General features: G+C 41.8%; 1 protein-coding gene across 1 annotated transcript in view; it reads left to right on the top strand.

Moving 5' to 3' along the window:
• Positions 1-15,787, top strand: part of LOC106936136 (netrin receptor UNC5D-like) — a 60,144-nt gene that overhangs the window by 13,635 nt on the left and 30,722 nt on the right. Inside the window, exon 4 of the mRNA XM_015016963.1 lies at positions 4,460-4,544. Coding sequence (XP_014872449.1) covers positions 4,460-4,544 — 85 coding nt within the window. The remainder of the gene's footprint in view (positions 1-4,459; positions 4,545-15,787) is intronic.

The following is a 15,787-nucleotide window of genomic DNA, read 5'->3' as shown; positions in this document are numbered from 1 at the left end:
TCGTATGAAATAATGATAAAACAATAAATGATTGAGAGCCTTTCTCTGGGACACCCTCCTGTCTGGCAGGTTGTTGAGAGGGATTTTTTTAAATTTATTTATTTATTTTTGGAAGCACAAACAACTTCCAATATGACTTCAGGGAAAACATCCTGCTGCTTGGTGTGGGGCCCGTTATCCACATTACTGGCACTTCTATATACCTGCCTGGAAGCACTGGCAGCACTTCTTCTACTGTCTCTGAATTTTCAATTACAAAGAAATCTTTGGCATTGTTTTCTGTGTGCCTATCAGGAAAGAAAAAAAATCACCCATAATATTGTTATTGTACAGAGCAGCGCTTCATAAGACGACAGCTTTGGTTGGCACCTCTTGGGTGCCAGAGTGAGAGACAGGCACTCTTACACCTTCATATTTAGGGAGATATTTGTATCCTTTTTTTTTTGTTTGTTTGTTTTTTTTGGCCATTTGTGTTCGGAAACATTCATATTCAAACACTGGTATTTACAGTTTCCGCTGTGTTACTTATAGATTGATTTCACAAGACATCTTGAAACCAGGGCCTGACATAGGAATGGCAAATAAACAAGTGTTTGAGTTGCAGTGCTTTCCGAAAGCTGAAAGCACTGCATCTTTTCCATTATTTGGACCATTTCCCATTTTGTGCGAATGAAATTTTGGAGCTATGTTGTCAGTAGTTCATAGAATAAAAAAACAATGTCCATTTTACTCAAACATATACCTATAAAAAGCAAAATCAGAGAAACTGATCATTTAAAGTAGTCTCCTGTTTGTTTCCAGAGATGTATATCAAATATGACTTCACAGAAATTTGCCTTTGTAATTTAGCGCCTTTAAATTGGGCCACTGTCTCTTTAAAAACTCCTGCTCTTTCTGATGCTCTGCTTTCAGGAAGTCATCACAACATGACTCCTCTTTTAACCCTTTAACAACATTTTTACCAGCGCTGCACTGAGAAGTAGCTACAATAATGACCTCAATAGATGCGCTGTTCCACCAGCAGGGGGCAGGTTTGTTCAGTTGAATGGTTGCTACAGGAAATTAAAGCACTTTTCAAACATTCATGAAAGAATGAGCCTTTAATTTAAAATGGTTAATAACTCAACCACAGATACTTCTTGACATTTTTATAATACATTTCATAATAAACTTGTGTTGTTATTGTAGCCACATATTGATAAACGATCTCTAAACTGAAATCATCAGCTTACAATGCACAATAAGTGTATGAGTTTGTGTAAGCTGACAAAAACCACAGAGTCTTGAGCCAGTTTGTCAAACGAGACCCGCAATTGAATCGGACATTCACACACAACGAGGAGTGTGAGCGGGAATACAAAATAAACGAGGCTGTCGAGGGCGTCGCCAGCAAATGTTGCAGTTGCCCAGAAGGTCACAACAGTGTGTGTGTGTGTGTGTGTGTGTGTGTGTGTGAAATGCGGCACTCTTCGCCGTCGGCCGGCTTTCTGGGCTGAAGTGAAATCAGCCTCCTGCAGGCGACTTTCAGGCCGGAGAATCTGAGTCAAGGAGTTGCTGCCGTCATCAAGTGCGACGCTCACACGGCGCGTCTGCAGGGACCGCCGTTCATTAGCCTGAATCGCCAGCCCCCACATACTCCACTTTGCCGCAGATTACCGAAGCCTTTGGTCACCTCGGTGATGAGCCGTAAAGCAGCAGCATCTCTCATATCTGCGCGAGTCTCACAAAGACTTTGAAGATGCAACCTGTCAAGTTGAGGCTTCGCCTTGGATCCCAACACAGCAGGAGCGGACCACATCGCAGTTTGAAACATTGAATTAAATTCAAATTAGAATAACATTTTTAAAAATTGACAAGCAGCTTCCCTCCGTGAATTTATGTCCTAATTATTCCAAAGACCTCGCTTTGAACGTTTGCTGCAACTGGAGCGACTTTCTGTCAAAGAAACGGCTCCTGTGTGGATTCAGAGGCCGAGAGGTTTTAAATGGAGGAAAAAAATCACTTCTCGTCTTTCGCAGAAGCGAACATTGTGACCAAACGTTTAGCCGACCTCAATGTGTAATGGTTTTGGCAGACAACATGTATTTTTCTTTCTGTTCGGCTCTGCGTGAAAATTAGTTCTCATTTAATTCAATTCAGTTTATTTGTGAAGTTATTTCACAACAAATGGTGTCTTGAGGCAATTTACAAAAAAGTAATTTTCATTCAATCACACATACTTTCCAAGTGATCCTAGTTATTCAAAAGTGAATTAAGCTGAGTTTCTTCATCAAATTAATTTAAAAAGTTTATCTTAAGGACATTCTTGAGATCCTTGGGAATGAAGCAATCAGACAGCAACCGTCTTCAGTCAGGGGCCTCTTCAGATTTGTTGCCAGGCTGACTGCTACTGGAGATTGTTCCTGCCCCACAGCAGGAACTCAGAAGATGCTTGGATGATACGAGTATGTTGTGCTGCAGAAGTCACGTTTTGACTATAAATGATGTTCATATTGCTTTAACATCCAGCACCTTAGCCAGGATAAAGTATTTAAAGGGGCAGTATTATATATTTCCCAGGCACATGGAGCCATTTTATACCACAATCAAGTTATCATGTTACCTTCAGTTGTTATAAAAATGCTGTACATACAAAATATGACTGACTTCATGGGCTGCACAGTGGCACAGTTGGTAGAGCTGTTGCCGTGCAGCAAGAAGGTTCTGGGTTCAATTCCCGGCCCCGGTCTTTCTGCATGGAGTTTGCATGTTCTCCCTGTGCATGCGTGGGTTTTCTCCGGGTACTCCGGTTTCCTCCCACAGTCCAAAAAACATGACTGTTAGGTTAATTGGTCTGTCTAAAATTGCCCCTAGGTGTGAGTGTGTGTGTGCGCGCATGGTTGTGTGTCTGTGTTGCCCTGCGACAGACTGGCGACCTGTCCAGGAACGTAAGCTGGTGATAGGCACCAGCACCCCTCCCGACCCCACTGAGGGACAAGGGTGATCAGAAAATGGATGGATGGATGGACTGACTTCATAATTTATCACCTTGAAATTGGGCCTCTGTCTCTTTAAGAAACTCCTGCTCTTTTTGACACCACCTTTAGGAAGTCACCACAACATGGCTTCTCTATTAACACTTGAATAACTTTTTTTAATCAGTGTTTCACTGAGAAGTAGGTGATGTAATGAGCTCAGCGGACGTTTGCTAATTACCGCTGACTAGTCTGAAGGAGCTGAGTGGGAGAGTCGAGGGGAGGGGTGCTTGAAAAGCTTGAAGGTGGAGCTGGGTCCACTCAGGTGTTCTTCACAACTGAATGGTTGCCATGGGAGATTAAAGGATTTCTCAAACATGCATGAAAGAATCATGGCGACACTTCAGCCATGTATTTCATGAAGGAAAAACATAAAATGATGTCAACCTTCAAAAAGTTGATTTTACATAATCCTGCCCCTTTACGCTGTTGCTAACTTGCTTTGACTTTGACTAGCTTGGAGAAATGATCACCCTTTTTTTTTAAAACTTATCTCACCCTTTATCAAAAGCAAGACTGAAGAAATGCGGTTCTACGTGTTTTCCCTCCTCTGTGGTCCTGGCAGAGCCGCTGGTCTGATGTGTGAAACAGTGTTTATTTGATCCGAACAGACTTGTTAGAATTCGCATTTCACAAAACGTTTCGCTTTCCACAAGGCATAGAAAAGCCTTCTTTTAAAGAAGTCTGCTCTGCTCTTGTAAAGCAGGACCTTTTATATGCTCTTTGCTCCTCCATGTAAATGCGGCGCCACTTTGCTCAGCAGCAGATGAAAGGCATTACGCAGCAGTGAAGGCACAGTGCTGATGTGTTACCATCCTGAAAAGACTCTCCACTTGCTTTGCTCTAGTTGTCTAATCACCAGCTCCATGAACATGGATGATTAGAAGAGGTTTGGAATTATTCTTCTTTTTTACTCGGGCATACACATCAAACTTTGAGTACAGTTGCTGTCAGAAGCTTTCTCATCATGAACATGAAAGTTATTTTATGACTAGTCTAAGATTCTTGACCGCCATTGGTGGGGTGACTTTGATATGAGGCCCATGTTACACAATAACTGTTAATACATTTGTTACCTTCCATCTTCACCAGACTCTGTTGGTTTTTGATTTAACTGTGAAGCTTTCCAAACCAACCAGTCACACCTCAGAACGGAGAAATCACGTCCAGATTTCAAATATCTCAGTCAAACTGTCCACCTGATGAGAAAGAAGATTGGTCAGGATGTTAAGGGACAAACAAAACAATTCCTACCCTGCTCAGCAGAAAAAGAATGATCTCAGTCAAGTTAAAAGAACTGACATGAGTATGGATAAAGCCGGGTATCTACGCATTGTAAATGAAAGCTGATTGTTGCGGGAGCTTCGTTTGGCCCCGCGCTGTCAGGCGGCCATGTCTGCCCATGTTAACACGGATGTGTGTTTGTGTGTGTTTTTTTCCCTCAGGGGTCAGCCTCCTTGTGCCTCACGGAGCTGTGGCTGAAAATATGTCCTGGGAGATGTGCATGGTCATCAATCAGGGCGAGGCGAGGTGAGGCTCCACTTTTACCCAAATATCATTTCAAGCATCTGTCAGTCGCTCTGCATCGCATCGTCCATCTGCTCCGACTCGCTGTCCGTCCTCTCTGACCCGCTCGCCGTCGCTCTCCTTTCGCCCCGCAGCTGGCGGTGTTGCGGTCGGACCGTTGCGTATCCGGCCGCCGTTATCTCACCGAAACCAATTAGAAAGTTTAATGTGCTCTGTAAATGGCGGCTTAATTAGCAAAGAATTAGATTGAAGCTTCGCAGCGTCAAAGTAATGTGATTTGTTACCACATAATGTCTGTTGAGTGGAGTTTAATGAGCCTGTTTTTATTTATTTATTTATTTTTTTTTTTAAATCCTCTCATTCTGTGGAGTGTCATGAATCGAGTTAGAAAGGAAAAAAAGGGGCATTTAATGATGATAACTATATTTAACATTTGTTTATTTCACAACTTACTGCATCCTGTCCCCTCTTATTGGGTTTACTATTGGGTTGTTTGCTAATCTTTTACATAGAAAGCGTCATAGTGACTAAACAAATAGTGTCTAAAGAAAAAAAAAAAGACATACACAGCTCTTAGTTTGAAGTGATTCTAAAAGGAGCTCTTTGCAGATTTGGGCTCATAAAATCCAGTTCCTCTGACTAGGATCAGCACTATTCAGTCTTTTCAGCTTTCGGGGAGCTGTGTCAGCTCTGAGAAAACGCTGTGTCATGTTGGACAAGGTGGTTCTGAATTTTAATTGCATAGCCGTAACACACACGGCTGAGATGGCCGCTCCGCTGCGCCGCAAAGGTCGCATTGAACGACGGAGCTGTGAAAAAGTCTTTCTTCTCTTCAAGGTTTCTTCTGCTTTAGTTTTTTTTGTTTCACACTTCAGTCTCTCAGACGACCAAAACATGTCACATCAAAATGGAGTTTTTAAATGGTTTCATTCAATAAGAGAAAAAAAAAGAAACCTAGTTATCTAAACCAATCTACTTAAAAGAGTAATCCTCCTCTGAATGGAGTTACTTGTTGAGCTAACCTTATATAAAACTATAATAATAAAAAAAAAAATAATTGTATATTTGTTGTTTTAAGTCATCAAAATGAGGAATTGCTGTTGTCGTCCGATTTCAGTCAAATGGTCACTATTTGAGGACTAGTTTTTGTTTGTATTGGTATAGGCCTGTCACAATAAGCAATAAAACAATTAATGGCATGATAAATTCAAAAGATCTCAATAATTTCTATTTGAATGATTTATCATTTTGCTTTTTCCTGTCTTTCTAAGATTGGATGTTAAAAGTCTTCAGTCAGGTGTTTTAGTCTAAACTAGCCTCTTTTTTAGAAGATCAGTTTTGTTTCCAGAAACTTCATCATTCATTTTATTTGTTGTTTGATCTCTGATTTAGTGATCATGTGCTCTTGCTTTATGATGCCGTTATCAATTTATTGCTTGAACATGGTCTCAAAACAATATTGTCATTTATTATAAAAGCAAAATGTGTTTCTTGATGGAGCTATATCTCTATGTTATAGATCAAGGGTGTCAAAGTCTTTTTTCATTTTGGGTCATATCAATATCAAGAAGTTTGACTTTGTAATTTAATGAATTGAAATTGGCCCTTTTTCGCTTTTAAAAGCTCCTGCTCTTGCTGAAACTCTGCCTTCAGGAAGTCATCCCAACATGGCTCCTTTAACCAGCATTTCACTGAGCCGTTACTCGTGTAATGAGCACAGATGAACAGTTCCACCAGGTGTTTGCTAATTGCTGCTGGCTAGTCTGAAGGAGCTGAGTGAGGCGGAAACTCGTTAGCTTGGAAACTGACGAAGCTGACGGAGCTTAGAGGCGGGGCTAGGTCCACCCAGGGGTTTTGCTCAGCTGAATGTTGGCATGGAGATTAAAGGATTTCTCAAACATGCATGAAAGAATCAAAGCAGCACTCCAGGAATAACATTATGACATTATGATAAGCTAAAAAAAAGTTGATTTCATATAACACTGCCCCTTTAAGAAATAAAATCATCATCAAAACCTTACACAGTTTATATCTGAGAAAAAAAATTGTTTTATGATGTAAAACTTTTAAACATGACAAAACAGAAGCGATATTACATATTACTCTTGTATCGTATAGCAGCTGGTGGGCAGTAGAACCCTCTGTCATGGAGTCTGGACGTCTAAACCATGACCATCTCTGTTCGCTGGCTGACCCTGAGGCTACCACAGCAGATGTGCCCAGCCTGACTCCCGTTCCCCACAGGACTCCTCTCGGCACCGCGGCGGTATGGGTGTTCGCATCAAGAAGCCTCTCACAGGTGGCAGTCTGTGCTTTGATGTCCCAGCTGCAGGGGAGAAAGTTGAGTTCGAGCCTCTCTGCAGTAGATCCCCTCATTTAGTACTTCACTTTGCTGGAGGAAACAAAGTCCAACCTCCAGTCCTCCAGTCTCTGCTTTACAGCCTCTTTCACTGCTCTGAGTGTCAATATGTAGTTATCAACTACTCTTGGTGTCAACAATGCCGCCCCCCCCTCTCCCCCACCCTCCCCGGGAGGCAGTCACGACCCACAGAGCTAGTTTAAACCATGATGAATGCAGAGATGAACGGCGCCTGGTGTGCTGACGGATGTGCACGCCGCAGACATCTCCCTCAGGCCCTTTCATCTCGCCATCGCACCGTGTTATGCATTCCTGTCACAGCTCGGTAATGACCCTCGGACGGACCGAGCTGCTCTGCAGGAAAGGTGGGGAGGGTGGGGTTCCGCTACTCACGCTCCCCACGAGAGCTTCCAATTCCCTCTGAAGTGTCACGATTTATTCACAATGATCCTTTTGAGCCAAGTCACAGAAGGAAAAAATAAAAAAAAGACTGCAACAAACGCGTTAGCTGGTGTAATGACGGGGCCGTGGCTCCTCTCAGCGGCGCCATTAAATAAGAAGACAGAGACAGCAGAGACATTATGCAAATGGAGTTTCTTTAGATCACTTACGAAAGTAAGGATTCAATGCTGCAGCCGGAAACGTGAGGGTGATATTTTCGTTGAGGGTTATGACAAAAAGAAGGAAGCCGATCTTTAGGTTAGACGTGTGATGTTTCGGTGTCGATCCGATACTAAGTAAATACAGGGACTGTATCACCGATACCAATACTGATACTTTTTATTTCAGTTGTGTCATCAAACTTCTGATTTTTTTTGTTTTTATTTGTAAAGCACATTTCAGTAACAAGTCAGCTCAAAGTGTTTTACATCATAAAAACACAAGAATAAGAAGTCATAAAGACAACAGAGGCAACAACTGAGAAACCAGTAACAAACATTACATTTTGACGAGGGCTATCATCTAGAATACCAGTACACATCATATGTTGGTCAATGTTTCATTTATTAGGGTTAAAAAGCAACACTGAACAGGCGGCTTTTTAGTGTAGATTTAAAGGCACTCAGTATTTCAGTTGCTTTGCAGTTTTCTGGAACTGTCCTCCAGATTTGTGGTGCATAGAAGCTAAATGCTGCTTCCCCATGTTAGGTTCTGGTTCTGGGGATGCAGATCCAGAACCAGAACCAAATGCGAGAATCTAGAGATAGCAGGAGAAATGGTCTTTTACCAAAGACAAAAGATAAATCCTGCAGCTGCTAAAATGGGACACTACTCTGTTATTGTTTACATGTTGTAAAGAAGGAAGTTGCCCTCATGTCTTCTTTGAAGGTTTTTGGTGTAGCGCCACCGCTGGTGAGGGGGTGAACAGGTTTTTCAAAGGTTTCGGTTCATTTGACAGAGCACTGTGAAAGAGAAATCTCTGACTGAGGTTAAAGGTAGACATTGCAGAAAAAAGGTGAGACTGCAGTTTTAGTAGTGCTAACCACTGTTATTTGTGCTCGCTGCTAATGCACTATGCAGCAGGCAGTTAAAAGTATGAACTCTACTCATTCTGTCCTTGCATTTTAAACCTGGGGAACAATCTTGTGTATGTTGATGGCTCGCTCCCACACTGCATGGCATTACCTCCACTCTTACTGGGGTAAACTAACGACTGCTCTGCAGGAAGGCTAGGAAAATAAATGGAATGCTGTTCTCATAGAATTTTATTGTCTTTAGTGTTAAAAAAGAAATTTAAATTGGTCAATATTTGTATCACGAGGTTGGGCACCAAGCATTATTAAAACCACAGATTGGAAATCAGTTTCAAGTGATAGTCCCTTTTCACAAAGTCTGTTACCATTTTCTGTTATATTTGCAACAAAAAAAGTGTCAAAAGTCAACACAGTTTGCACTAAAATTGTATGTTTGCATCAACAAAGTGAATTTCAATGAGCCATCTGTCAAATTCTATGTTAGCTGTTCAGTTAAAAGGTTTTTTGCAAGTGTGTAGTAGAAAGCAAGACTAACTGACAGGGAATAAACTAAAGAAATACAGCAGGGATAAAAAATGCAAGAAAAAAACAAAAACACATGAAACTGAGTGCCTGGATGAGCTGAATAAAATCCAACTGAAACTGTAAAACACAAAGTCTGAAAATGAGAACAAGTAAGCAACACAAAACCTGGCACATGAAAAGTACCGTCACCTTTTCTTTTGGAGTTGTTATTGTCTGTCGCTCTGTGGGAGCCAGGCGGTATGTGCTGATGTTTCTGGTAGAAGCCCGCATTCGTTCTGTGGTCTGCTGTGGTCGTCTTCTCCCTGGCTGTCAGTGCCTGTCTGCATGTTGCCAGGCTACGGGACATCCAAACTACTCTGTCTTTTACTTTACTGCAAAAACACCAGTCTCTTCCTGACCTAGTTCTCCAAACTCAGATTGTTTCCCGCTGGGGTGTTTCTAATTACCTCCAGGCTCCTGAAGCTTCCAATGCATAGCTGAACATTTTAAACAAGTTTTTTTAAGTCAGATAATATTCACTCTCCCTTTGTGGTTACCTAAGGATGTCTGCAAGAGGACTATAAGTTGTAAACAAAGTTTAACGATCATTGCTCCCGTTGGACAGAAATGACTGACAGATCGGGATAAACAAACATGGAGGTCCTGACGTGTTTGCAACAGCTGCTGTTGCAGTTTTTCGCATAAATTAACACACCCACAAAATTCAGACCAATCATGCAATAGTTTTGCATGAAGAGGAGGGGCAAAAAGTTTGCCAGGGTGGTTGTGACAAGAAGGAGTAGACGACATGAGGCATGAGAAGAAAGTGACGCCACTTTGGTCATGCAGCCGTGACAATGAGAACAGATTTCGCCTCAACTAAGCAGAGCCCTGTAGAAATTGTTCTGTAACCCTTCAAATATTAATAGATGTCTAGATTTTTGTTTGTTTGTTTTTTGTTTTTTTTGTTTTTTTCCAAATTGGGATTACTGTGTGTTGCTTTCTTTTGGCCTACTTCGTGATGTCAAACAGGTTCTCTTAAAGTCATTTCTTTCAGGCCTGGCAATGGGAAGAGTCACTGAACCCAGTTGTCAAAATATTACCCAGGTTGGTTTGGATAGCTTTTTGTCTATCAAAATTTGGTTAATTATCTTAAACAATAAAGTTTGGCAAAAAGTGAAGCGTAGAGAAATCTGTAGCAAGGCTGTAACACGTGCTGGCTTTTCAGCAGTAAGTATAACATTTGGGACTTACTGTTGTACCTCCAGCCTCGGTTTTGTTTGATTAATCAGAAACCTTTCAGTCTCAATCCGCCTCAGAGGATCAGTTTTATGAAGTGAGGGCTAAACCTTTTATCTTTTGTACACACTGTGAGCAGTGAAGCCCCCCCGAGTGTAGGCGCTATACGGTTTCCTGCTTTAATTCATAGCCCTCTAGTCAGAGTCCAGGTCGCCTGCAGTGGTTGACCCGGTTGATCCGCATTTCTGGATGTTGCGTGGTGGCTGTGTTTGCCTTTAGCTGTCAGCGCTCACTGTTCCCAGTTCCAGCTGCCAAGAGCTTTGGACAGAGCCATCATTCAGTCCACAGCTCGCTCCTTCCTCTCACCAAGGTGAAGCGAATGCTCTTTCACAGCACTGTATGTAAATATTTCAGCCTGTGATGAATTATTTGCATGGGAGAAAATCACAAAGGTTTAAATTAATTCATGCTGAAAGTGGAACATCTCCAAAAAATAAAGATCAAAGACTATTAAGTTGATGGTTAAAGCAACTTTTATAAATAAAAATATTATTTTTACATATTTATTAAAGAAATGATCATTGTCATAACTGCATTAGACAGATCATCTGCTACACTATGGCTTCTTCCTGTCAGCAGAGGCTACTATGAATGCTAAGGCTAGTTAACATGGCCACCGATGACATTGGATAAACAGTTTTCTTGTGAGTGTAAGTTGTTTCTCTGCCATTGGCACATTTAGCAGTGCATACGGAAGGATGATTGATAATGCTTAGACCCTCCTCCTGGCTCTGATGGGGTGTTTATGACCGAGAGTGGAGCCTTTCTTCAGTCGGCAGTAGTAGCTTAGAGAGTAAGTGGAGGAGATCAATCTATTTACAGATTATACTGACAAAATTGTTTGTATAAAGTTACTCACCCCAGCTTTAATTTTTTTTTACTTTTGACTGGCTCTGTATGTATGTCGAATCAGCATTTAATACAGAAGATCAGAGCAGAACACAGCGCAGCGTTGGTTGTTCTGGGCTTGAGGTAATTGCAGCGTTGACCAGTGAAAATGGTTTTCAGTGTGTTGCCTTGTTCTGCTGATTTACTCTTGTGTCACAGTTTACAGTCTAATAACTTAGAGAGGTCTTCGTATAGAAAGTCTTTAGCCCATAAATCAGCCCGTAAAGCTGTGCTTGGATCAGCATCAGCCGTCTTGTACCTCCAGGTAACAATGGAGAAGACGAACACTAAGAGAAAATAAGCTGGCGTTTGGTCTCTGCAATGAAAAGTCATGCAATTAAGCTGCTTTGTGTCTCTAAACACAAAGATTCCTTCAGCTGAAAAGCTATACTCACCCCATTGCTTTTTCATTTGAGTGCTATTTCCGTTTAATTAACTGTTCTTGTGTTTCCTGTAGAGATGTTTTATTATTGCCGATTATCTAAGAGCTAAAATGGAACGGCATTGTTCACTGATTGGATTGAAGTTCGGACAGCTTTTGAAAATGCTTTCTGCTTCTTTGTCAGCAGCTTCACTGCTGTTGTGACAAAGGCAAGGGATTAAAGTTGTGTTCTAAGTGATAACCACCACAGCCAGGGATTATATTTCACCATGACTGTTTCCATGAGGCATGTTCCACTTCAGTATCTCCTGCTTTTACGGGAGGACTTCAGTTGTTGTTAAATGATTTAAAAAAAAAAAGGATGTTTAGACATTTTGATTTGGAATCTTGAATAAGTGTCTTTCAGATATATTTGATTGCTAATTCTGCCTCCTGAGGATCAAACAGTCATCAAAAGTTGTCTTTTTAAAACGGTAACCGCTTTACCTTGTTCAGGGTCACCAGGGCAGGTTTAATGTCCAACCAACCTCTGCACTCATAGGCAAGAACAAAAAAAAAAATCCTACAAAGATCTATTTTTGCAATGTTGACTCCCTGTCGGGCGTGGCATTGAGATGTATCCAGATTCAAGTCAAAGTGCACAGCTTTCAGCATCACTGTTCACAACTGGGACTTTTGTCTGAACGGAAGAATCAGAGGGGATTTTGATTTTTACCCGGTTTATTTGAAGGTCATTAGATCACACAGCTATCAGCGACACCACCTTCACCAGGCAGAGGAGAAACTGTGTGAAACACAAAGTATTTTTACGTGTTAATCAAGTCAAGAGAAACTCAGACAGACAATGTGTGTTTTACTCAACTGTCAAAGTGTCTTCCAACCAACATTAAACGGAGAACCGTGACCAGTGAGCTGCAGCAGCTCTATAGCCTGGTAAAAACACAGACCCTTGTACTACATCCAGCTATTTGCTACAGAGAAATGATTGCTGCCTGGAGATGTGAACTCTGTTGAAGTTTTAAATTTTACCCAGTCACTAACATTTGCCCATGACATATGTGATGCACCAGTTTGGCGCTATGGAGCTTACCAGAAATTGCCTGCACTGTAAACAACCATCCTCCTCCTTTGCAAAGAGAGAAGTGCCTAGCTGAACTAGTCAGCTGTTGATGTTAATTCAATATTTGGAAGAGTGACCAACACGGACTGAACGGCTTTGTTCACTTCCTTCGCTGACATTACTAAAACTACTGGCAGACTAAAACAACGCAGAAAATCGATATCATCATTCTCAGTTTCTCCTTCTGATCGCTGATTGGCCCAGAAGGTAGAAAGCCTAGACTGAGCTGCAAGCAAGATTTGAATCTAGCAGAATAGCACAGGAAGGCAACGTCCAGGCTAGCTCATCACCAGCTAGCTTCCAATCCTCACAGGCTTAATTTCCTTCAGGCCTCAAGAGTCCTGTCACCGATTCAGCTCTGTTCCTTCCTTAGATACTGACCACAGCAGACTGAAGATCCCCACCACTCACCTGACGCACACACACTCTTACACACACAAGAATAGTTGTCTAAAGAGAACAAAGTCAGAGAAGCACACTGTTAAGCTTCAAGTGGGAAAAAACAAACTATTGTTTGTGTTCCACTGCTTAAACCTTCCATTGAACTTGCTCAGGGAGTTGATGGTATTTTTAGCTGTCAGTGTAACACTCCTGGTAATAAGTGACCAAATAGCATGAAGTCGTTTCAAGTGATTAGCTTTGTTGGGGCCACTTGTTTCCTCGTTCATGGGGCGTTGGGAGTACAGTCGAAGTGGCGTCATGTCAGAACAGTCATTAGCGTTCCGAGTCGAGATTCTGTGTCGTGAGCGACTGCTGATTGAAATTATTGCTCACATTTCAAGTTAAGCTCAGATGAAAGCCTGACTAAGGAGACGTGTTTTAATCCGCGGCGAAGAATTGGAGAAAAGGCGCCGCGGAAGAAGAAGTGAAACTCCACGTCTTTCTTGGATATTTTGGCACTTCACCTCGAGATGCCTGGCTGATTAATGTATCCGCGCTACACATTAGGTGTCTGAGTCAACTCGAAATTGACAGAAGCACCGCGGGCCAAACAGGTGGGAGACTACAAGCAAATAAAGGTGAAGGTAATGGAGCGTGCTAATGGGTGCATTCATTAAGCCCACCGTCTCCGCCCGTGACCCAATCTGCCACTCTTCGCTCGGCTCTCGCGCGTCCCAGAGGAGCGAGTCATTGCTCACGTTAAATAATGCGCCTCGTCAGGGAGCCGTGCAGAGCCCTTCAGCGTGATGACAGTCGCGGTATTAGAAAAGAAATCACCGCCATGGGGGCCCGAGCCCGTCGGCTACTTAAGGAGTCCGCTCCTTTTCTACGCCTTGAATTAAACACATGATCAGACTCGGCGCTGACGGCTGAGGGATCAACAGCTCTCTCAGAAGTGGTCAAGAGGGGTCGCCGTGTTGTCTCGATGTAGAAACCGAGAGAGGTACCTGCAAGCACTGAAAGCTGGAGAATATCCCGAGTACAACACACACGCACGCGCACACACACTGCGCCATGCCATCATGCACACCCAGGGTCAGATGTTGAGGCAGTAATTGGGAAGTCTGGAGTGGATGTCATCACCCAGAAGAGTATTTACCATGAAGGTGTTCCAGGAGACGGAGGCAGATCTTTATTCCGATAAGACTGCTTTAATAGCCCAGGAGCTTACATAACCGCTCTTCTTAGGGAAAAAAGAAAAAGGACACAAAAAAGTTTCCAGGAGATGTGGGCGAGTGTCAGAAGAAGAAAAGGAAGGAGAAAAAAAAGTTGGAGTATCATTTCAGAGGCTTTTAAGACAATTAAGGCGGTGTGAATCACGGCATAACAAGTAAACAATCAGTTGTTCTGGGGATAAATATGTGATTTGAAAGGGTGTTTTTATCCGGTGCGGCCCACCGTGGGTGTTTGTTGCACAGCTTCTGTCAGCGGGAAACAAACCTACTCCCCTCCCCTCACTGCCGGGTTTTTTTAGGTGACACGCTACACCCTCAGCAAGCCGTCTTTCAGCTGGCTTTAAAAGGAACGAAGCGAGCGCCGTCTGCCTCCCTCCGAATAAAAGTGAGCAAGACAATGAAAACGACGAGCCGCGCTGAAGACGTTGAAGTGTACATGTGAACAAAAGCCTTTGCTGACAGGCCTGAGAGTCGCCTGAAAAACAGCAAGAACCTAAAGTTTAGATAAAGAAAACACTGTTTATGTTGTCATCACAGCACTATTTAGACAGGAGGAATTACTAATAATTGTACTATTATTATTGTTAACACCACAAGTGTAAATGTTATGCCTTCATTTGCTTATTTAAATGTTACACTAGTAAACATATCCACCCATTCATCCATCATCTTGTCCTCGTTAACATCTCAAACATAGATGCATAATACTAGAATCTGTTTTAAATCTGCTGAATAATTGAAGAGAAGATACAGCGTGATGAAAAATCACTTGCTCTTCCAGATTTCTCCCTTTTTTGTTTTACTAAAAAAGGGAGAATTATAATTATAATTTTAGACAGAAATAATCAGGGTAAAAACTAAAGGCAATTTTCAAATCAATATTTCATAGGGAAGAACAGCATCTAAGCTTAGCCAACAGCGTGAAAATCCTGTTTAATGATCCTTCTTCTGAATTTACTGAATTCACCTTGATACATCACATTTGTTTAAGCTAATTTCAGTGTCACTGGTTACAAAGAATTCACTTTAATCACAGGTGTCCAAACTGGTGGCCCTCTGTGGCTGTTGTGGCTGTGGCTAGACTGTTTTTTGTATTTCAAATCAGACCAAAAATACATAAAACTAAAAAAAAAAAATACAATTAAAAAAATATTCATTTTTGCATGTCATTCTAATGAAAGTGTCCAAAGTGTTTTGACCCTTTATTTGTGACTTGTTACTTTCTTTATTGAAGCTGTTAGTGTGTAGACAGAAAATAAAAAATGACACCTGACCTCAGTATCCCTGTGCGATACTGACTGTACTATGTTGTCATTGTGCTTCTAACTAAGAAACTCTTTAACCCGTAGCACAGTTACTGGTGTATAATAATAACAATAATAAAAACAACTATAATAAATAAACAAACAACTCTTAGCCTGGTGGCAGCACAAGTAAAGCCTGGAGGCCCGTCAGGCTTAAAATACATTGAGGGAAAATCTGCTGTTTCACTGAACTGTGACTAATGCATAACTCCTCTAGCTTGTTTCCATAGATTTTTAAGACTATTTTACCTATGGCTTTCACTAAAGCGGAGCAAAGCTAACAAATGACCCACCGTCTT

Source organism: Poecilia latipinna, unplaced genomic scaffold (genome assembly GCF_001443285.1).
Source record: "Poecilia latipinna isolate Pla-1442-1.1 unplaced genomic scaffold, P_latipinna-1.0 Scaffold2084, whole genome shotgun sequence".
NCBI classification, from domain to species: Eukaryota; Metazoa; Chordata; class Actinopteri; order Cyprinodontiformes; family Poeciliidae; genus Poecilia; species Poecilia latipinna.
This window is presented reverse-complemented; position numbering and strand designations above follow the sequence as displayed.